At 45.9% G+C, this 23,234-nt stretch overlaps 1 protein-coding gene across 1 annotated transcript in view; it reads left to right on the top strand.

Annotated features, from left to right (window-relative positions):
- Window positions 1–23,234, top strand: part of RIMBP2 (RIMS binding protein 2) — a 276,015-nt gene that overhangs the window by 208,023 nt on the left and 44,758 nt on the right. The window contains 3 exon segments of the mRNA XM_033174379.1: window positions 6,686–6,890; window positions 18,261–18,412; window positions 21,898–21,974. Of these exon segments, the coding sequence (XP_033030270.1) occupies window positions 6,686–6,890; window positions 18,261–18,412; window positions 21,898–21,974 (434 nt within the window).

Genomic DNA, 23,234 nt, shown 5'->3' with positions numbered 1-23,234 from the left:
AGGAAATGAGTTTGATCAAGCTGGGAGGGAGCAGCTATAGCCTGGAAGAGGTCATTTATCCTTCCTGAAATTCCAATTTCGCTTGGATTGTCTGCTGTTTCTCCCCTTTGTGATTTGCTTATTGATCTCACATCGCCCTTGAGCTTATTAATTTCCCCCATGTGTTTATTTAATTGGCTTGTTGCGATTGCTAATCAGCGGCACTATTGATCTCCCCCTGCCCTAAACGTATGCCAGCGTGGTTGTCGTAAATGCATGCCATTGTTCTTTTCTTCGTTTTGAGTATGGTAAACGTCTCAGTTGGCATATCTACGTTACTCATTCTCGAAAAAAGAAAACTGGTTTCCAACTTGGGTTCCGCTCTCATATTTCCCTATCAAGAAACTCAACGAATTGCTTTGTGCAGTGCTGTGTAAAGAACGTCCTCGAGCTTTTGCAGGCTGCAAGTGCTGGGTGGCATTTTGCAAGGTTTCTTGAGGGGCAGCAGAGAGTTGCAATATTCTCAAGGCCAAGAGGCTTAGTGGTGAAAACGACGAAGGCAGCATCTTCCTCATCAAGTGAAGGCATGTCCCTTTAAAGCAAATGGGTCACTGCCCTGCCAGCCTGAATCCGCCCCCCAGCCCACCCAGCTGTCTCCTTACTTGTATCCAGTTGAGGAAGTGGCCCTGCTTGCTGGATTCCTCCTCCTCAATCTCTGTCTTGCCCTTTGTGAAACTCAGCCGGGAGGAGGATGGGAATGACTTTGCCTGCCCTTGGCTCTGGTTCCACCTACTGCTGGCCTCCCTGCCTTCCACCCTACCGGCCACCATTACCGGCCACCTGACCCCCTACCCACTTCTTGCTTTTCCCACCACTTCAAGCGGCGTGAAGCTGCTGAAACCAGCCTGCAGTTGGGGCAGTGCCCTGTCCCCACCAAAATGCCTTAATCAGTGGGGGAGAAACCACTACATCATGACGCAGTCAGGGGCGGAGGAAGGGGGGTGCGGTGGGGGCGGGTCACCCCGGGTGTCACCACTGAGGGGGGTGAGAAAATGCCGGGCGGCACTCACCGCGGGGCCTGCAGCACGCCCGAGCCACACATCTCTCCTGGGAGTGATGCGGTGGCTTGGACGCCCACAGGCTCTGCACTGCCCCAAAGGGTCCACCCGCCAACTCCCCCTTAGCTGTAGGGCGGCTGAGTGGGAGGAGGCAGGCAGACTCCTTGGAGCCCCCCCCCCGCTCCACAGTGGGCTCATCCACACTTTGGAGTTGAAGCTCGGTTAAGCAAAACTCTTTGTATTTTCCATGCATCTGATAAGATTCGAATTGGGGGCAAGGTTGGATTTCCGCAAGGCATAGCTGCAGAGCAATGGGAGAAGCTCTCAGACCCGGTGGAAGTAATTGGTATTATACAGGTGAAACTCAAAAAATTAGAATATTGTGGAAAGGTTCGTTTCTGCCAGTAATTCAACTTAAAAGGTGAAACTAATATATGAGATACACTCATGACATGCAAAGCAAGATATGTCAAGCCTTTATTTGTTATAATTGTGATAATTATGGCGTACAGCTGATGAGAACCCCAAATTAACAATTTCAACTTTGGGGTTTTCATCAGCTGTACGCCATAATCATCACAATTATAACAAGCAAAGGCTTGACATATCTCGTGTTGCATGTCATGAGTCTATCACATATATTAAACTCCAGTAGCTAATGAAAACAATTGCTTACATAAATAGACTTTTCCACGATATTCTAATTTTTTGAGTTTCACCTGTACAGTATACACAATAGCGATCAAAAGTGTGGGTGAGCCCAGTGTTGTTCTGGATGTAGCGTTGGCAGGGGGTGGAAATATGGCAGCTCCAGGTAGCCCCGTGTGGGCTGCCGTCTTTAGATTTCAGCAGTGCCTCAATTGAAATGACACTGTGCTGCGATGATATGGCAGTCTTCCAGCCGAGGCATTCTGGGGAGACATGGGGACTTGCCTCCCAGCGAATCGCTCCATCTGTGTGCCCCTTGAAGCATTGAGAGAAACCTTCCAAGGAGGGTCTGCGGACTTTGAACAAAGGGTCACCAAGCACTCTGACCCAAACTATGGCTCCCAGGATATATTTGAAATGGGTCTGAACATGTGGCGTAGATACGCACAATATATATATGTCGGTTTGAAATGTGTGAAAAGAGAAGTGTGTTCTAATCTGTTGTTGTTGTTCAGCTTTTTTGGTTTTTTGCTTTAAACATCTTTCTTTTATTCTGCATCTTTCCCCTCCCCTTCCCTGTGTCTTTTTTGTTTTTGTTTCTGTGTATATTGCTTTGCTCTTCATCCAGACCACCTTGGACAGCATGCAGGTATTTCGATCAGAAAATAAAACCTCTTTCCCCCCCCCTCCCCTTCAACTCCACACCAAAGCCAAATGAGTGCGCACTGTCTGCCCAGCCGCCCCTTTGCATGAAATCCCCACGCAATAGAGCCCTTGTTCCAAAAGGCATGTTTAGCTACTGATCCAGATACCACTGGGGGAGCCAGGTGAATCAAAGCCAGTGGTATTACCTGGTGAACTTGGCACAGAGAATGCTTTGTTACTATCATACTCTCAAGCCCGCATTTTGATGCTGAGTGCTAGGATTTATGAGCATGCCCAGTAAGAATGATTCAAAAGCTTCGTGCAAAGTAGTAACTTCCAGGTGTTGCGTATGGATTTGTCTAAATTCAGATTACGTGGCCAGCTGGTTGGTTGACAAAGGGCTTATCCGCCCCTCTGTTTTCCCCCAGGGGAACCCGATCTTTAGCACTGAATCGGAACAAACAGCAATCGGGTTTTCAGCGGATTGCTGTTTGTTCTGATTTATCGCTAAAGAGCAGGTTTTCCGGGGAGAAATGGAGGGTCAAAGGCAAAACCCCAGAACAACCGCTTTCAAGGCCCGGGACAAGCAGAAGTCTGGACAAGCCCTAAATAAGAATACATGGTTATCTCATTGTTTCAGTTGCTAACGGCAAGAATGGTGTCATTTTAACTGGGGCTTGATAGTGAGTCAAACTCTGCCAGGGTGGCCCACCTACATATCACTACAGAAGAGGATGCAGGTTTGCATAAAATGTGCATATGGTGATTTATATATATATATATACAGATGCAAATTTTAAAATGATATATTACATTTTAACTTGGAGCAGGTGTGATCTGGTGCCCTATGTGCCTGCTTAGGCTGCACACACACTACCTTTAGATCACAGTTACAGTTCCCAGCAACCCTCAACAAACTACAGTACCCAGAATTCTTTGAGGCAAAGAATGTGCCTTAAATGTGTGGCATGCATGCAGCCTTAATCTGCCATCCAGGTACTCACTACTGTTGGGCAACTCCAAGGCCCTGCTGTTCTCCATCTTTTCTCTTTAAACTGGACTTGGGCAGAACAGCCCTTCAGAGAGTGGGCATCTTCAAACCAGAGGACCATTCTCTGACTGCCTCTCAGATGGAGAACCGTTCTCTGTAAAGTAGGGCACATTGCCTCCCTCGCTACCTGGGTCCCTGGAGAACTGCTGTCAGTCAGAGCAGACAATACTGTAAACAGAGAGTCTGACTTGGTCTCCAGCCCATTCTCTTAGATAGGGAGGGAGGTCACCTGCAGTGAGAGAAAAAAATTATACCCAGAAGAAAACATGGAATTAATATTAATGATTTACCTTACAAGATTGACGTGTTACTGAGACAATACATGCAAAGATCTTTGTATACTCCAAAGGATGAAGTTAGGGATGTGGAACCTGAGATCATGCAGATGCTACCAGGCTCCAACATATACCTTCCCTGATATTTGGCCATTCCAGCTGAGGCTGATGATGTCGAACTGTAACTTGGAGGCCTCATGTTCTCCATTCCAGATCTAGCTTTGGCTTCCTGTGGAGCAGACATGGGGGACCTGAGGCCCTCGAGATGTTGTTGGATTCCAACCCCCATCCAAAATGACCAACGGTCAGGGGATGGTGGAAGTTCATTAACATCTGGAAGGCCACAGGTTCCCCACCCCGACTTAGGAGCGGGGCCACAACTCAGTGGCAGAGCCCATGCTTTGTAGGAAAAACCATTCCAGGTTCAATCCCTGGCATCTCTAATTAAAAAAGGATCTCATGTCACTGGTGAGATGGGAAAGACACCTTTTCAGACACCCTGGAGGGCCACCAACCCTCAAAGGAGACAGTGCTGAGCTACTTTGTCAGGGAGAGGGAATATAATTTTGGCACAACAGCCTTCACAGTCCATTGAATCCAAAGTTGGAGTGAGTCACAATTCAGAAATTCCACCCAGGAAGTTGCTCCTCTTGCAGCTGTTTTGCCTGCTTCTGCTTCTGCATCAACTGTGACTATCCTAAAGTAGATGCTTTGTTCCAGGTTTTAATGTCTGCCCTAGATTTCCAAAGGGGAAGCCCATCCATGGGAAACTCTTCCCCTCATTCAACGCTTGCCCTGGCTCAACACACCTTAGGCAAAATGACTCAAAGTGGAAAGAAAGGCTGACCTTGTGGAAAGATCAGTTTTTTGGGTGTTCACCATGTGATGGGGTGTGTGGGGGCTGTTAGGGAAGAGATAGCACCTCTGGTGGGGGACATGTCATGCTCCTTCTGGGGTAGTTTGCCACCCTGCACTGAACCCTCACTTGTAGCTCCTAGAAGCTGCCAGCATGGGACAGCAGCCACAGCTTTGACTGGCTGGGTAAATCAGGTGAGGGTAGCCAATGGGTGTCAAACGCTCAATGAGTTAGGGACTTCCCCTGCACATGAAGACAGGCTCTGGCAGATGGAGTGGTCAAGACCAAGAGTGGGTCCAATGGTGAAGAAGGTGGATTCTGCACATGCTGTAGAGGGAAGTGAGGGGCAGATGGGGTCCATCAACCTGGGAAGGCAGTGTCTGCTGAGGTCCCTACACTCCTGCAGGGGGCTGCTGTCTAACCCCAGATCTCCTGAATCTGGTGCTCCTTTTCCTCTTTGCTGTTGCTGCTTGTTCATCTGCCCTCTCTGACCATTCATAGAGTGATGACAGTGAAGCAACTTCCTTCACTTGCCATTCCCTCTCTGGGTGGCTGCATAGATTGGACTCAGGGGCAAGTAAAACAGACGGCAGTGACCCGGAAGAGGAGGAGGAACAGCTGAGATCCCACACAAGGGAGCTGGGTTCAAACCCTGGTGTTCTGGGTTCGGCTAAGAGATCCGTTCCAAAGCTTTGCTTTTGTGGTGTTTGGTAAAGAAAAATGGCACCACCAAAGCTTCTCAGCTTGAAGTTCATGCTGCTTCCTGTTCCAGCTGGAATTATTGAACAAAGCAATTCAGCAACATCTGGAAGTTATTCATGCTTTGTTTTTTTTTTAAAAAAAGGGGGGGAGCTGTTGAACATTTTCTGGAGTGTGGACTCTTGAATATGTTCAGTTAGGGCCAATTCGTGGCATTGTGTTGGGACATGGTGTGACAGGTGACTGGCAAGTGGTGACTGTAATAAATACCTGATAGTAGCACATCAAAAGACCCATCTTAATCAAGCACTCCAACAGCCAGACACCCTTGAAAGTGAGACATAATCCTCCTATTATCTGACCTCAACTCCTGGATGTCCTCTTCCTGAGCATAGAATCATAGAATTGTAGAGATGGAATGAACCCCGAGGGTCATTCAATCTAACCCCCTGCAAACCAGTAATCTAATAAAAGGACCATGCTTACAGCTCAATCCTGACAAAGTCTACTCAGAAGTAAATCCAGTGGGATTCAATGGGGCTTACTCCCAGGTAAGTGGAGTTAGGATTGCAGCCTTTGCAACCATGGCTAGAAAACACAGAGAACTCTAATCTGCATTAAATTGTGAGAATAAATTCCATTAGGCATTGATTCCATAGTGGAACTGTCACCTGGTTGCTTCACCACATGCCCGAACCACAGTTTATAAGCTCTCCCTTCTCTTTCTGTGCACAGTGGCATGGTGGGCAGCAATCTAGGTGCTTAATGGTGTGATCAAATTGCCTCTTCGTGGTGGATCTGGCATCCAGCGAGCAGCTTTGCTGGCAGGGCTACAGCTTAACAACAGCTTAGCATATCCTTTACTTTTATGGAACCCCAATTCGCTTCCTGGAACTTAAGTGCCTAAGTCAGGCATAGCCAAACTCGGCTCTCCAGATGTTTTGGGACTACAACTCCCATCATCCCTAGTCAACAGGACCCAGTGGTCAGGGATGGTGGGAATTGTAGTCTCAAAACATCTGGAGGGCCGAGTTTGCCTATGCCTGGCCTAAGTTCACAGGGTTGGGATACCCTGGTCTCTTGAGGGAAGAGAGAGCTTGGCCAAATGAGCCCTTTTCCCTCCTTTCTTCTGAAGGCAGTTCCTTATAACCAGGGCTGCGTGTTCCAAAACAAAACTCCCCAAAACTGCACCAATGTGTAGATCCAGATTCCACAGCCCATCAGGAATTCATTCTTTTATCCATTGAGGGTACAATCCTGTACCATCCTATGCACCCCATGATGGCTCATCTAACAGCCATAAGAATAGGGAGGGGGGAGTTAACTCGGGGTCACACCAGCTCCTTGATTCCCGATGCCCATGTGAATATGCCAGCCCCCTGCCCACCCCAAGGGAAAAGCAACAACATGTTATCTCCAAATGTTGTGACCCCTCGTGCCGTGACCTCAGTTTTGGTGTTTTCTCTTTGCCCAGGCGAAGGTCCGTGAGCTAGAGGAGAAATGTCGGACACAAGGCGAGCAATTTAACCTCCTCTCCAAGGAACTGGAAAGGTTTCGGCAGCAAGCTGGGAAGATTGATCTCCTGACGAGTAACTCGTTGGCATCCACGGATATCCCTGGCTCACCTAGCAAATCCCTGTCCCAGTTCATGAACGGAATTGCCACATCCTTAGGGAAAGGTAAGAGCCGAGTGCTTTGGTCCGTAGAATGTCTAGAAAGATCCGTCCATTTCTGGAAAAGTTGCGGAAACTAGAGCAAATCAATGCCGTCATGTGTTTCGGAATATCGACGAGTGGCTCGGATGTAATGCCAAACCATAGTTTGGCATTTCACCAGCCTTCCCCAGCCTGGAGTCCTTTAACACCCATCAGCTCCAGCAGCAGGGTGAATGGTCAGTGACAATGGGAGCTGTAGGCCAACAGCATCCAAAGGACATCAGACTGAGGAAGGCTATACTTCATGAACAAACAGACCTCTCCCTCCCTCCTTCCTTATACCAGGCAGCATGATGAAGTCGATTGAATTCAGCTTTTAAATTTCCCTCTCCCCCTGTTAAGTGGACCAGGTTCTGGAAACTAGAATCTGACCCCATTCTGCAATCCTGCTTTTCAAGGCAAGCACCAATCATAGTTTTCCGTTCCGGACAAAATGGCAAGTGATGGGTGGTGAAAGATTTCCGTGTGCAAGGGGAAGAGGGTCAGGGAGTGGGGACAGGATGTGCCCAGGGTGCCTTGTTTTTCGTGAGGGTGACCACATAGAAGCATCGCCCCCAAATGTAAATGCATTCCCCACATAAGAGGACAAAAGAGGAAGCAGGCTTGCATAAAATGTGTGCATCTGATTTTTATTATGCAAATTATAAATCTGAAAATTATGCAAATAATTGTTGTAATTTAAATATCATACCATAGAGAGGGAGGACTGTGACCAGGTGATCTCTGTCTGTTTATTCTGCTGTCTGGGTGCTTATAGTTGATGGGCAACCTCAATTCTCCTACTCCTCTCCCTTCTTAAGGCTCTTTCTCTTTAAACCAGTCCTTCAAATAGAGGGTTCCTTCTGACAGAGAACTATTCTCTGATCGCCCTTCCGACAGAGAAATGTTATCTGTAAAGTCAAACCCAGAACCATACTGTCCGTTCACATAATGCCAGATCATGTCATTGCATCCGTAGCAGCCAAGAGACACTCAATGAAGTTGAGTGAATAAATTTTTCTTGATTGGGAGTCAGTATGTAGTGGTTAGGAGCGGTGGACTCATAATTTGGTGAACTGGGTTCGCTTCCCCGCTCCTCCACATGCAGCTGCTGGGTGACCTTGGGCTAGTCACACTTCTCTGAAGTCTCTCAACCTCACTCACTTCACAGAGTGTTTGTTGTGGGGGAGGAAGGGAAAGGAGAATGTGAGCCGCTTGGAGACTCCTTAAGGGGAGTGAAAGGCGGGATATCAAGTCCAAACTCCTCCTCCTCCTCTTCTTCTTCTTCTTCTTCTTCTTCTTCTTCTTCTTCTTCTTCTTCTTCAGAATAGTCATGTGTTCTTTGAAATGTAGCGCTTCAGACGTCAAGGGAAACAGTTGTTTGTGTGAATGGTAAGAGGCTGGCCTGTGCCCTTGAGCTCTGATCATGCCTTGCTTGACTGGATGGAGGACAGGTAGAAAGGGGTGTGCGAATGTGTGTACAAAGTAGCCTACTGCACAAAGGTAAAAAATAGCATTCATTGTTCCACCCACCAGTGGTGCATGGCCCTGGCCATGTTTCCCAGTGCGTGGATGTGGCCCTTGAGCTGGAAAAGGCCCCCCCAGCCCAGTGTAAAATTTGCAGTTGCCTATTCCCTTTGCATTTTAAGGAAGCAGAGGAAGTATTATACAGTAATCTAGAAATTTAAGAGGAACATTGCAAGGTCATCATTCCCCCGTTCCCACTTCTAATTTCTCTTGCCTTGCTGATTGTAGTGTTCCTTAAGTTGTACATTTCCTGAACCATCACCTAAAAGCAGTGGCGTAGCTAGCCACTTGGGTGTGTGCGTCCTGCGGCCGGGAGCAGGGCAAGCCACCCATGAGGGCTGGGGGCACTGCATGGATCCTCTCCGCCGCCACCCCCTCAGCTATAGGGCTGCTGAGGGAGAGGCGGAGGGCAGGCGCAAGTCCCACACTGCCATTTCGGGCAACGCAGAGCCCGCAGGAGCCCAAGCCCCCACGTCACTTCCAGGAGAGACACGTAGCTCAGGCACGCTGTAAGTGCCGGCCCCCGTTACGTTTGTTGACTGAACTAAAAAGTTTCGTGGGCCCATTTTAAAAAAACAAAAACAACCTCATAGTTTTGTCACCCCACTCAGTGATTGCACCTGGGGCAGACAACACACCCCGCACCCCCTTCCTCTGCCACTGCCTAAAAGCTTATGTCTGGTTCGTCTGGTGTGGTGGCGGGGCTTTTCTGTCTTGCTACTGCTAACTATCAGAGCTTCGTCTCCTTAGCTTGCTTTTAAGTGCATCAATAATTTCCAAAGGTCACAGCTGCATCGCTGGCTGGAGGGTCACCTGAGGACACTTGGAACCATTCCAATGTGCCAATTTGCACACGTAGTTCTGTCTCTCCCACAGGCCCTTGCCCTCTGATGAGGCTTGGCGCTGGCAAGTTGGGCCAATTCGGATGTCACATGTGCTTATTATTGAACAAATGCTTGCCAGTTCAACTACAAAGCTGTGTGTTGTGAGTTAGCAGACATCTGGTATTGGATATCTGGGTGAGTTTAAATAAATGTCCGTGTATCTGGCTTCACCCTTATAGGAAGTCATGGGCAGAGCCTGGAAAGGCTCATTTTTAAAAGGAACTGCCGTATTTTTCGCTCGTTTTTAGAGGAGGAAACAAGAAAAAAAATTCTGGTTTTCCTCTTCTAAAAGCCCTGTTTGTTTGTTTTTTGAGGATCAGCTAAAAGTTTTGCAGCTTTTTTTTGCAAAGGGAAAAACCCTGTTGTTGTTGTTTTAAGGATCAGCTAAAATTTTTGCAGCTTTTTTTGCAAAGGGGGAAAAGCAAAGCTCCTTTTGCAAAGGGGGGAAAGCCCCATTTTTATGGGGTTCAACTCACATTTCTGAAGCTTCTAAAGGAAAGGGAGCCTTTTCTACAGTTTCCAGACAGATAGTCTAATCAGCCAGTCACATGTCACTGGGGAAACAACCAACCTCCCTCTGCAGCACATTCAACAAAGGAGGGCGGTGCTGAAAGGGAGCTGGGACTCTTATCTCTCTCCCGATCTCTTGCTGATCAGCTGCTGAGCGGGGTCCTTTCAACATTCCCTTTTCTCTTTGTAAAATAAAAAGCATGATCCTCTTTTGGCCCCTGGGCAATTCAGCTCCAGGGACCACCATTCGCTCCGTAAGACGCACAGATATTTCCCCTTACTTTTTAGGAGGAAAAAAGTGTGTCTTATGGAGTGAAAAATACGGTAGTTCAAATTCAGTTTGTCTGAAAAGTAACTAATTCCAGCTAACACTCATCCTTTTACAAAATGAATTTGTTCTGTGCACGTTTCAATTCAAGTTCATCCTCTGTGGGCTGAGGCAGGGGTGGGATTAAGCATTCAGAACGTTACATACTGAAAGCATCAAAACACACACACGCACGCACACACACACTGCAATGTGAATAGTTTGATTTATTTTCCCCCAATGACTGTGAATTCTAAATGCACAAAGAGTCTATAAACAGTTAAAAACACACACGTGTGAGAATGAGCTTGTAGATACACTAGAAACCGTTCAGAGTTCTACCCCAAAACAAACTTAATTCATGTTTAGGTCACCTGGCAATTTTGGGAACAGCTTTCAGATATCTTTGAGCTGATTTGGTGTTGTTGCACTCAGCCTAGTTCAATCCAAATTATGCTCTTGGGAAACATTCCTGCTTCTGTGTACACAAGGAAACCTTACTGGGCCATACCCAACGCCCAGCAGATATTCCTGATCATAGGCAGACACCTGAGCAACCATCATTTCGGGTTTAATAGATTTTTACCCTGCTCTTCAAATAGAATTTACCAGGGTGACTGAACACAATGCCTTGCTGGAGGTATTTAAGTGGAGATTGGAAGACACTCTGTCAGGGATGCTGTAGTTGCGAGATTCCTGCATTGAGCAAAGGTTGGAGCCTTGCAACCAAGGGCCCAACTTCCATAGCATTCTTCTCTCATCCATCACCTGGACCAGCTCTGACATTAAACAGAGTGAAGCACCTGTCTCAGATGGTGGTTGTGGTGGGGTGCTGGTGCTGGTGTTTGCAAGGATGTAAGAAGGCAGTGATTTTCCTTCCAACCAGTCTTACCCAGAGTCAGCAGTGTTTCACGGCAGTTTGGTTTCAGCCAAATACTAGGTTAGTTGCTGTAAGGACTTTCAGTGGTTGCTCATGAGAAGTCAGGCAAACGCAGAACTTCTAAACACTAAGTTCTTTATTGTGCAGATATTTACAGTGAAGCTAAAATAAAGACGTCCAGCTCATCCCTCTGCAGAGTCCGGGAATGTCCGTTTCCGGTTCTTTGCCCAGCATAAAAGGCGCGGGATCCTGAACCCCCGCCTTCCCCCTCTATGTCCTTCCTCCCTGCTAAAACGGGGTGACGGAAAGGGTCCCTCTCCCCCTCTTCCCGCTTGGTGCAGAGGCTCTCCATCCCTGCCACAGCCCCTGCTCCCACTTCCTGTCCCCATCTCTCCCTCCCCACTGGAAGAATGGTCGCTTCCTCCGCTGGGGGAAGATGACAAGCTGCTCAGCGGAGACGGGGGTTCCCGATACTGAAACAGCCCCGGGCCCGCTTGCAGCTTCGGCGAGGGCGAGGGCGATTTCCTGACAGTCGCTGTCTGCTGTTTAATGGAATCTACCTAATTATTTCTGCAGCTAATGAATTTAATGTAATTATTGACATAATTATTTCCACACTATTTATTTTAATGCAAAGGCTGTTCGTTTCAGTGCAAAATATGCACAGTTTAAGTGGGCAAATAACCATTATGATTGCGAATCATTTGTAGACTGAAAATGAAAACAGCAAGTGCCATTTTGTATGTATGTATGTATGTATGTATGTATTTATTTATTTATTTATTTATTTATTTCGGAAAGTTTATACACCGCTTGACTATTAAAAAAAAAGTCAATGCAGTTAGTGTATAGAATAAAATGATCAGGAAAAAAAAAATTCAAAACAAAACAATCAGCAAAAAGCCAAAAAGAGATTAAAGCATACATCCATTTGTTGGGCTGATTTCTGTTGTGGACATGGGACAAATGAACGAACTGCTTCTCTCTGTATTTTCATCAGAATTCTCCGACATTCCTGGGTGTTGGAGCAATCTTTTCAAACTTCCAGAACCTGAAAGGGTGAATTATGGAGTGTCGCCATGTGTACACACTTTGGGTTCAGAGCTGGGACGTTGGGAAATGTAAAAACAAAAAGCTTTGTCAGGTTGCATTAAATTGTACCAGCCAAATCCACTTTGAAAAGTCACACAAGGCTTCCAGCTGCAGCCAATTGGAAATCCGTTCTGGGTAAAAAGATAGCAATCTTCTTGGCACAGCCAATCAGTAAGATACTCTGTTCATCAGATATCAAGGACAGTTTAATGCGCTCTCCTGGGCGTTCAGAATAGTCCATAATTGATCAATCAATAGCAGTATGAATTACTTTGTGCAAATGTTCTTTAAGTGCTGCTGGCTAATTTGTGCCCTGAGACCTTTAAATTGAGGAGTCTGCCACACTGCGGTGTTTTCTGTTAGTGAATACTTTTGCTTTCCGTGGGGCTCTTGCCTGGGCCTTATTTAGGAGGTGGCTGAATACCAGTTTCTGGGAATTACAACTGAGGAGGGTGCTGTTGCACTCACGTCCTGCTTCCAAGTTTACCAGAACCATTGGGATGCTCAATGTAAGAGCAGGTGGCGGGACTAGAGGGGCCTTTTAATCCTGGGGAGCCTTGTGTTCTTAGGACTGTTCCACACACTACAATGCCGGATTTGCCATTGAGCTCCTCCTCTCCCCAACCCACACACCCCACCACCCAAACTTCATATCCTCCTTGTTTTCACCTCACTGTAATGTGCCCTTCAGTTCTGACAATGCCTCTTGCTCAACTGGATGGACAGACATGTGTGAGTGTAAAAAAAAAAAGGTTGGTGTACAGATGTCATTGCTCCACTCACTTTTGCTTTGGGCTCTGCCATCACCAGTAGCATATGGGCCTCAGAAGGGAATGATGTGTTCCCCGGGGGTCATAAAGGCTCTTCAGCCCTGGTCTAGATGAATATGCTCCAGGCGACTGGGATGATTTCATCTGGGAAGGGATGGTGCTCACAGTTTAGAGTGCTTCAGAATAATTAAAGCCAATTGTAGAGGATGAGTCATGGCCAGCTGTTTATGTGCTTCAAGACGCTTTCTGGGGTTCGGAACAGAATCTGGGGGACTTGGGCTGACTAGCAGATTTCCAGCACATCCCTTGCAGAAATTGAATCAGTGGTACGCTTAAGTGAGAGCTGGACCATAAAGAATGCTTTTGAATTATGGTGCTGGAGGAGACTCTTGAGAGTCCCATGGACTGCAAAAAGATCAAACTTATCCATCCTTAAAGAAATCAGCCCTGAGTGCTCACTGGAAGGACAGATCCTGAAGTTGAGGCTCCAGTACTTTGGCCACCTCATGAGAAGAGAAGACTCCCTAGGAAAGACCCTGATGTTGGGAAAGATGGAGGGCACAAGGAGAAGGGGACGGCAGAGGATGGGATGGTTGGACAGTGTTCTCGAAGCTACTAACATGAGTTTGGCCAAACTGCGAGAGGCAATGAAGGATAGGCGTGCCTGGTGTGCTCTGGTCCATGGGGTCACGAAGAGTCGGACACGACTGAACGACTGAACAACAACAAAAAGCATGAGTTTGGCCAAACTGCGGGAGGCAATGAAAGATAGGCGTGCCTGGCGTGCTCTGGTCCATGGGGTCACGAAGAGTCGGACACGACTGAACGACTGAACAACAACAAAAAGCATGAGTTTGGCCAAACTGCGGGAGGCAATGAAAGATAGGCGTGCTTGGCGTGCTCTGGTCCATGGGGTCACGAAGAGTCGGACACGACTGAACGACTGAACAACAACATTAAATTTGTATACCACTCTTCATCTGTAGATCTCAGGGCGGTTCACAACATTAAAAAAACCCACAAAATATATAATAAAAACAAAAACAAACCAATAAGCCTCCCTCCCCCAACACATTTAAAATCACATCAGATGTCAATCAACCAAAGGCCTAGTCAAAGAGGGACATTTTCGCCTGATGCCTAGAAGGGGTATAATGAAGGCACCAGGCGAGCCTCCCTGAGGAGAGCATTCCACAAACGGGGAGCCACTTCAGAAAAGGCCCGTTCTCATGTCGCAACCCTCCGGACATATCACGGAGGAGGTGTGTGAATAACGGTCTCAGACAATGATCGCAGGGTCTGGCTGAGTTCATACGGAGAGAGGCGATCCTTGAGGTATTGCAGTCCTGAATAATGTCAGTCTCTAGACTTATTAGTCTTACTCCACTCCCTCTTTTAAGATAGCAATGGTCGTATCCCATCAGGTACGGAATTAGGTCCTTGACCTTTTGACAAAATCTATAAATGCTGCAGCAAGTTGTGTCTGCAAAATGGCCGTTTTGAAGAAACATGGTTCTTTTTTTGAGTGGGGGGGGGGGAGGGAGGGACGTGCTGCACTCTGTTTGCCTCTGCTCTACACTGTTGTTCCCTGGGAGCTGCAAATATGGAAGCAGAAAATAGCAAATGGAGCCTAATTATATCAGCAGTAGCAGCAGCAGCTGTAGCAAAGCCACAGCGGCCAATTTAGGACGGTGCTGACATCCTCAAATATCCTCTCCTAGCCTCTTTGCCTCCCTCCCTCTTCCTTTTAATTAAAATAGTCTACAGTCTACTTTTCAAAGGCTGGATCTGTGCATATGGTTCAGGGTGAAAATTTATATCTGACTCATCCAGGTCTCTGACTCGAAATCAGTTCACAAAATGAGTTTGCTGTTGCCTGCTCTTTTCTGCTCTCTGGTGTGCTTTCAAGAGCCCTTTATACCTGCCATTTCTTCTCTACCCCAGACTACATGTTGTGGGGCTTCAGAGACCTACTAATTGCAGATGGACAATGCAATGCTATAACAATAACAATAACAATAACAACAACAACAACAACAACAACAACAACAACAACAACAACAACAACAATAATAATAATAATATTTATATCCCGCCCTTCCCAGCCCAAAACCGGGCTCAGGGCAGCTAACAATAATTAAAATCACAGCAAAAACATAAAAACAATCAATTTAAAATACAGATTAAAATACAAATTTAAAAATTCAAAATTAAAACTGCAATGCTTCCTGTCATGCTCCCCCCCCCCTTTGCTGTATAACAGTTGCCTGGAGGTGGTGGTGCCATCATGCAAGGTGTTGCTGCAAACTGCAAACTTAGGACCAGTCTGAATACTTCTTCTTGTGGTATAGACCTTTCCAGCCAGAAAGAACCAGGTTTAGTGTCCAAATATATAGAGAGCTAATCCCGGCTTTCCTGAGTGTACCTGTGAGATACACATTTTTGTGTCTCATTCATACATTACTCCTTCCCCCATTGTTTGGCCATGCTTTAAAGATCTCCGGGTGCCTGCAAAAGACCCATTTATTGAGCGTTCATCCTGATTTTCTTGCATAAAGCTTCCATGGGAATTAGACGGTGCCTTCTTTATATTGAGCATTCTTTCTTATTTGTTTGCAAGGCAGTTATGTCAGAATGAGCATCCTGATTTGCTTGTGGAGTGGTTATGCATTTCCATGAATCAATCATATATCCAGTACCTTCTTTAAGCATTTCCCCATCACTTTCCTAACAGCAAAAAGTGGATTTGTTGGGTTCACATCCACACCATACATTTAAATCACATTCCACGCACATTTAAAACACTAGGCGTCTCCCAGGGAATCCTGGGAACTGTAATTTAGCCATCACAGGACTGCAGTTCCTGGCACACTTGGCACACTACCACTCCCAGGATTGTTGGGGGGAAGCCATGAGTTTTAAATTTGTGACAGAGAGCTTTGATGCACTGTAATTGCAGTCTCCTAAATTTGAATGTGTGGACAGGCTTATTATAGCCATTCTTTTCATGTGGTAAGCAGTTAATCTGCCATAGTTCACCACCTAGTCCTGGCAATTACATGCCCACTTCAGCACTCAGCTGTCCCTGCCACACAATGTGTGAAATGGTCCAAAATGTGAGCAAGTTAGATCTCTCTCCCCACCCCCGCTTAAGATTCACAAGCATTTCCTTCTTGCCCGCTGAAGTTTGAGCCATCGGCCTTTTGTTGCACTGCTACACTTTGAGTGACTCTATGCAGAGATGGCATCTGGTTCTGGAGGGCTCCCTGCGGTCTGGACTCTTTAGCCCTGTGGGGTGCCCTCCATTTTGCCTACAGTAGAAGCGATTTCTCAGAGCAGCTATACAACAAAATGGTGTTTCAGAGACACTCAAGTCTATCTTAGCACCATTCAGATGCTGCAAGTAAACAATCTTCCAGGAGAAGATGAAAATAGTAATAAGGTCTGTGCCAAATGCTGTTTTGGCAGCTCTTGGTATGAAAGTTGTGCTTTTTGGAAATGCCCTGAGAACAACAATCCCAAACATACCCCCATACCCCCTCATTTTGTTTGTGACTGTCTTTGTTACCCCTTTAGAGCCATTTCTTCTCTTTCTCCTTCTCCACACATTCTCAGCCAATTAGGGATCACACTGTGAATGTGGTCCAAGGGTAGTCAATGTGGTTGACTCTCCAGATGTTATTTGGACTCCACCTGTTGGAGGGTTGGTGAAAGGGGTTGCCCTGCAACAGTTGAAGGGTGCCACACTGGTGATGTGGTGATGTCAGTAGATGTAAGTGAAACCAGCTGCCCTTGTCATTCATGTGAGGAATCCATGGAGGGGAGGCATTGGGCTCTTTGCAAAGACAGCAGGGCTCCCTGATTTGTTATCATGCACCTATCTGGTGGATACATTGCCATACAGGGGTCAGCAATTTTTTTCAGCAGGGGTCCGCTCCACTGTCCCTCTGACCTTGTGGGGGGGGCAGACTATATTGGGGTGTGTGAATGAATTCCTATGCCCCACAAATAACCTAGAGATGCATTTTAAATAAAAGGGCACATTCTATTCATGTACAACAGGCATCCCCAAACTTGGCCCTCCAGATGTTTTGGGACTACAACTCCCATCACCCCTAGCTAACAGGACCTGTGGTCAGGGATGATGGGAATTGTAGTCCCAAAACATGTGGAGGGCCGAGTCTGGGGATGCCTGATGTAAAAACACGCTGATTCCCAGACCTTCCGCTGGCCGGGCTTAGAAGGCAATTGGGCCGGATCTGGCCCCCGGGCCTTAGTTTGCCTACCCATGCCATAGGACAGTAACAAGAAGAATTTGCCTTTGCAATCAGCCTTCCTCCTCAAATCTTCCTAAACAGCTGCTCTCCTGTTTGACATTCAGCACCTTTGCTGTTGGACAGCTCCCCTATTTTGTTCAGAAGGCCAGAACAGCACATTGCAGCCTTAAGAATCCCCACATGGGATGTTCCTTGAGCTCCATGTGGGAAGCAACTGGTGTACAGGATTTGGGGGAGGCAGGTGGGATTTGAAACCAACTCAATACCATGTAGCCACATGATGAGCTAATTGATACCTTTTGGGGGGGAAGATAGCCAGTGTGGTGTAGTGGTTAAGAGCGGTAGACTCGTAATCTGGGGAACCGGGTTCGCGTCTCCACTCCTCCACATGCAGCTGCTGGGTGACCTTGGGCTAGTCACACTTCTCTGAAGTCTCTCAGCCCCACTCACCTCACAGAGTGTTTGTTGTGGAGGAGGAAGGGAAAGGAGATTGTTAGCTGCTTTGAGACTCCTTTGGGTAGTGATATCAAATCCAAACTCCTCCCCCTCTTCTTCTTCTTCTTCTTCTTCTTCTTCTTCTTCTTCTTCTTCTTCTTCTTCTTCTCTTTAAAAAAATAAATACTCATAATTGGTGATTGATTTCTAAGTCAAGCTAAGTCAATCTTCATATGTTCAAGCTACCACTCTCTTGATACACCTTTCTGGACTCTGGGTTGGGTCTAGGGGTACAGCTGGTCCTCTTCTGAGCCCACAGACATCCTGTTGCCCATGTTAGTGTATGGAAATGCTAAGGAAGGAGGGGAAATTGTCTCTCAACACTGGTTGTGTAATGGGTACTGTCCAAAAGATGTGATTAGATGTTCATGCAGCATCATCATAAGACTAAGTAACACAGGCAGCTGTCAGAGGTAAGCCAAGAGATGGGGGCCCAGGAGTCCTGCCCAGCCCTGTAATCTAAAATCAGTAGCTAAGGGGGCTGGAACATAAGGTAATGGAACTGCCTCCCCCCGATGATGATGATGATGATGATAATTTGTGTGTTGCTGCAAGATGGCCACTATACCTGCCAGTTTCCTGAGATGTTAATTCCTTTTTCTTTTTCACACAGGTCATGAAAGCTCCTCAGGAGGCCACTGTGTGATCTCAGAGTTCATACGACCCCTACAACTATCCGGTGACAAACCAGAGCAATTGTCCATCAAGCCAACTTTCCTGTCCCGGTCACGATCTGGCAGCCCAAGATGCAGGTTTGAATCAGACGTAAGTTGAAAATGGCTTTGGACAAACCTGCCTCTTCTTCAGCTGTTGGGACTAGTTTTTCGTTAAGAAGGGCTGATGATATAAATCAGGCTTGAGGAACCTCTGGCTCTCCGGAGGTTTCTTAACACACACACATTCAGTCTTCAACAGTTTACAGATACACACCTTACAATCACATACTTCCAATATAAATACATATGGCTTCCCCCCTTTTGTGATTTCTTGTCTTATTTGAATTTTTAACACTGCATTTTCCACTTTACTCGGTTTTTTAGTTATTCTAGAATTTGTCTTGATAATAATTTTCATTGCTTGATTTAAGTTAACGCTACTAATGCACTTACTTGCATCCCATAATTTTCCAGATATTCCACAAATGTTCCCCACTCTTAAATAATCCCCACCTGTTAATTTTGCCATTTCGGCATAATCCATCAGTTTAATCAGCCTCTCTTCCTTGGTTGGTACAGCATCCTCTTTCCACCTCTGGGCAAATACCATTCTGGTTGAAGTTGTGGCATACATAAACAATTTTTCAGGTCCTTCAGAACCTCTGAATTCTGCCTTTGGTCATGCTTGCTGGGGCTAAGGGGAGTTTAGCAACATCTGGAGGGCCAAAGGTTCCCCATATGTGATGTAGGTAACATGCTTGTATGCAACAATCCCAAGGAAAATGGTCGAGTTTGCACACTGAGTACAAACAAAAGCAAGAATGTTTTATTATATTTTTAAAAAAATTGTTGGAAGCCACCTAGAGTGGCTGGGAGAACCCAGCCAAATGGGTGGGGTATAAAATAATAATACTTCTTCTTCTTCTTCTTCTTCTTCTTCTTCTTCTTCTTCTTCTTCTTCTTGTTATTATTATTATTATTACAAAAATTGAGGCACCTTGGAAATGGCAAATTTCCTCCTCTCCTCACATCCCTGCTCCCTTATCCTCTTATGTCCCTCCAGTCCTACTTTGAGATGAGCCAAAATTCCCTTTTTTCTCCAACCCAGCCAACTATGGTTTTGCACTTGCCCTGCAGACTAGGCTCACAACCCAGGATCAAACCCCGGTTTCCAGGGCAAGGAGAATCCATTATTTGCTGGTTCTGATGAAATGGCAAACAATGGTTCACCTCAGGCATGGATCAAAGGGGAGTCTGATCATGGTGGGCAGGGGAGGACTGGGAGCACTGATTCACACTGCTCACTCAAGAAACACAAAACTTTGGTTTGTTTCTATGTCTGAACACTCCGGTGTTACGTGAGCAGTTACTCCTGTAATGATTATAGACCTCTTCCTGTTTTAATTGCTGGATAACCAGACATATATAATGTAGAGGGTGCCTTGCTTCAATGGAGACAGACATAAAGAGGGTACATACACAGTCCTGTTGGTTTTTTAAATAATTATGTCAGCAGTGGTGCTAGAGGGGAAACACACTCTGCATAAGATACTGTATAAGAAAATGATATTGAAATGTCAGGACATGCTTATGGGGGTAAGTTTACACGTGTGTTATTCTTTTTTCTCCCCATCCCAACATTTTAAAATAAAAATGCTCTTGTGTGTGTTTATGCACATACGCATTCATCTATGTATGGAGCTTGATACTTGAATTAACAACACGCACCCCGCTTACATCAGGGATCAGCTCCACTCCCAAGTGGAGTAAATTCCCAAGTGGAGCCAATCCCAGTAGAGTTTGCATTTTGAACCAAAGGTAAAAGGTGTCAAACACAAGCCCCTCTTGCAGAACGCAGTTTAAGACTTCAGATCGTTCCTTTGCAGACACAGCTTTACCTACGGGTGAAACTCGAAAAATTAGAATATCGTGGAAAGGTTCATTTCTTTCAGTAATCCAACTTAAAAGGTTAAACTAATATATGACATAGACTCATGACATGCAAAGCGAGATATGTCAAGCCTTTCTTTGTTATAATTGTGATGATTATGGCGTACAGCTGATGAGAACCCCAAATTAACAATTTCAACTTTGGGGTTTTCATCAGCTGTATGCCATAATCATCGCAATTATAACAAGCCAAGGCTTGACATATCTCGTTTTGCATGTCATGAGTCTATCTCATATATTAAACTCCAGTAGCTAATGAAAACAATTGCTTACATAAATGGACTTTTCCACGATATTCTAATTTTTCGAGTTTCACCTGTATATGGCATCAGGTTGGACTGTTTGACATTAATGGGGCAAAATGGCCTCATGGGCCAGACTTAGGTCCCTTGCCAGGCCTTACGTAAATCCATGGGCCAAAATTTCCTCATACCTTCTATACACACTTACCAAATCTCATTGAACTGTGTAGGACTTTCTTCTGAGCGGAAAGGAATAGGATTGTACTGTTTGTGCGTTGCAAAACACTTTGGATCAGAGTACACAGCAAGCCGGCTGTGTGTGTGTGTCTGCATGCATTTTAAGCAGCTATAGCTCTATCTTACTCCCACCACTCTGAAAATAGGATGCTGGCACAGAGACCCAGGTTGGCTTTTCTATTAAGCTTTCCTTCGCTTGCCCTTTTTCCAGACATGAATTGCTCATTGTTTGCCTTTTGTATTGGTAATTACGGGGTGGGTGTGTACCCCATGTGGGGATTTTGGCTCCGGATACGTTCAGCGGTGCAGTATACGCGAGAAAGGCAGAGAGCTATATTATGTTGGAAATGCTTCAGGAGAACTCGGGCTTTGAAAAGTCAAACCAACAAAGAGGTTCTTGACATGGGCAATTTTCAGAAATTGCAAGCGGGCCTCGGCCATTCCACAAAGACACCATCCATTTACCGTCTTGGTGATTGATAAAAAGGAGTAGGGAAGCAGTCTCCCAAAGCAATTATTATGGGGTTGGTTATGAGTTCTATTGCATGCCAACAGGGTGGAGAGAAGGGCTGTGCTATTTTCTCCATGGGCTACCAGGGCACGAGTGGGAAGAAAGTGACGGGCAAAACATTTTTGGGTTGTTTGCATTTTTCTGTGAGGAGGTGGGTGGATTGAGAGTGGGTGGCCAGGAGCACATAGCTCCCAGGAATGAGATAGGTAGAATTATTCATGCAGGGTGTTTTGCTGTCCACAGTGGCTTCATGACGGTGCAGGAACTTCATTGTAAGTTTGAGGGCACATCTAGAAAGGGAGCCCATGCGTACCTCCACATGGGTTCAATCTGTGGTATCTCCAGTACGAAAGATCAGGTAGCAGGTTGTGCAAGACTTTCCTTTGCCCAAGTCCACAGTCAATGAGAGAAGACGATACTGGGGAATTTATCATCTTCTCTATTTATTTGTTTAAATTCCTGTTGCTTGATATTAATGCACTTTCCTAAATAAATAGAATGCTTGTCAAACTCTATCTGGGAAGAAATAATATTAGATAGATAGATAGATAGATAGATAGATAGATAGATAGATAGATAGATATAGTGGTCAAGGAAATTAAGATATAACCCTGATCCCAGAAGACCAATCACATTTATTACTTCTTATTGTAGATGGATAATGAACGAAATTCTAATACCTCAAAGCAGAGATACTCTGGAAAAGTCCATCTTTGCATCGCTCGATATAGGTAATGTCAACCCACCAAGCAGGCCTGTATGTGAACTGTGTTTTTTTATTTTTCAAAATTTGAAATGCTTAAAAAAACTGATTTATTAGCAGTCAATGCAAAATACAACATGCGGCATCCATAACAGAGTATAGGGGGTCCGCTATAAAGAAGACACATCAACGGGGTGGAAAACACATTTTTTTTTTTCATTTTGACAGCATCCCTTTAAAAGCTGTTGGTGGGGGCCAGCCATGCTCTTAGATAGTAGCGTAAGTGACAAATGGAAACAACTTTTGCATTGGCCTCTTAGTACTCAGCTGCGTCCCAGTTTTTCTAATGATGCAATATCCCACACCGCTGTATGCCAATATTCTCTCTTTTATCCTCTCCTTTAAGTTCTTATTAACCTCAACGTTTGAGCCCTGCCACAAATCACCATGAAAATGTAAAATTTTTGGTCTGCCTGAAAGACGTTTCCTGCATTTCAGGCAAAGGGAAGAATGAGAGGTGAGCTGGCCATTTCACCTGCTGACTGGCCAATTTCAGGGGCCATGGGCAGAAGTGAAAGCAGTCCTTTCTCTTGCCCACTCAGTTCTGCTGCTGAAATAAGTTGCCTTTCACATCTTGGGATTTCCCTCGAACTATACGATTGCGACACCGTTTGTTGTTGTTTTTTAATTCCCTGCATGCGTGGGAAGTAAGGCAGTCATGTTCCCAATTGTTAGGGCTCCTGAACATTCGTTGTTTAGCATAGATGCTGAAAAACTACTGGGCCAGCAGAAGTAATTTGGGTTAGCCAGATCCGAGGAGGTGGATAAGGCAAGGCTCAATGAGAGGCGCTAGGAAAAGCTGAGTGAGACAAAGTGGGGCCAGTTGCAAATTGAGTTCATACGCTGCTTAGAGTTAGACTTAAGAAACAGACTTCTGCAAGAAACAGAGGTCATGTCTTTCCCCTTGGCCTGCTTTGTGTTCCGGGGGTTGGTGCATGGCTGGTTGCTCTTTCTGCAGTCCCCTCCAGTGATTGCAATCCCCGACACCCTTGTCTGACCCTCCCAAGGGTCCCAGGCTCAGGACCTGTCATGGCCTTGGTGCCTGAAACTGGCATGTTACTTGCCCAACACTACCCTGCTGCCAGTTGTGCTTAATAGCACCCTGGCCTGCACATGACTCTGTGCCTACTTGAGGGCTGGCGAAGGAAGGGCAGGATCACAGAGGCATCCCAGAATATGATGAAGCTTCCCAGTGTTGCAGTAGGACATCTCGCTGCTGTATCTCCGC

Source organism: Lacerta agilis, chromosome 17 (genome assembly GCF_009819535.1).
Source record: "Lacerta agilis isolate rLacAgi1 chromosome 17, rLacAgi1.pri, whole genome shotgun sequence".
NCBI classification, from domain to species: Eukaryota; Metazoa; Chordata; class Lepidosauria; order Squamata; family Lacertidae; genus Lacerta; species Lacerta agilis.
The sequence above is the reverse complement of the archived record's forward strand: the minus strand, read 5'-3'. Positions and strand labels throughout refer to the sequence as shown.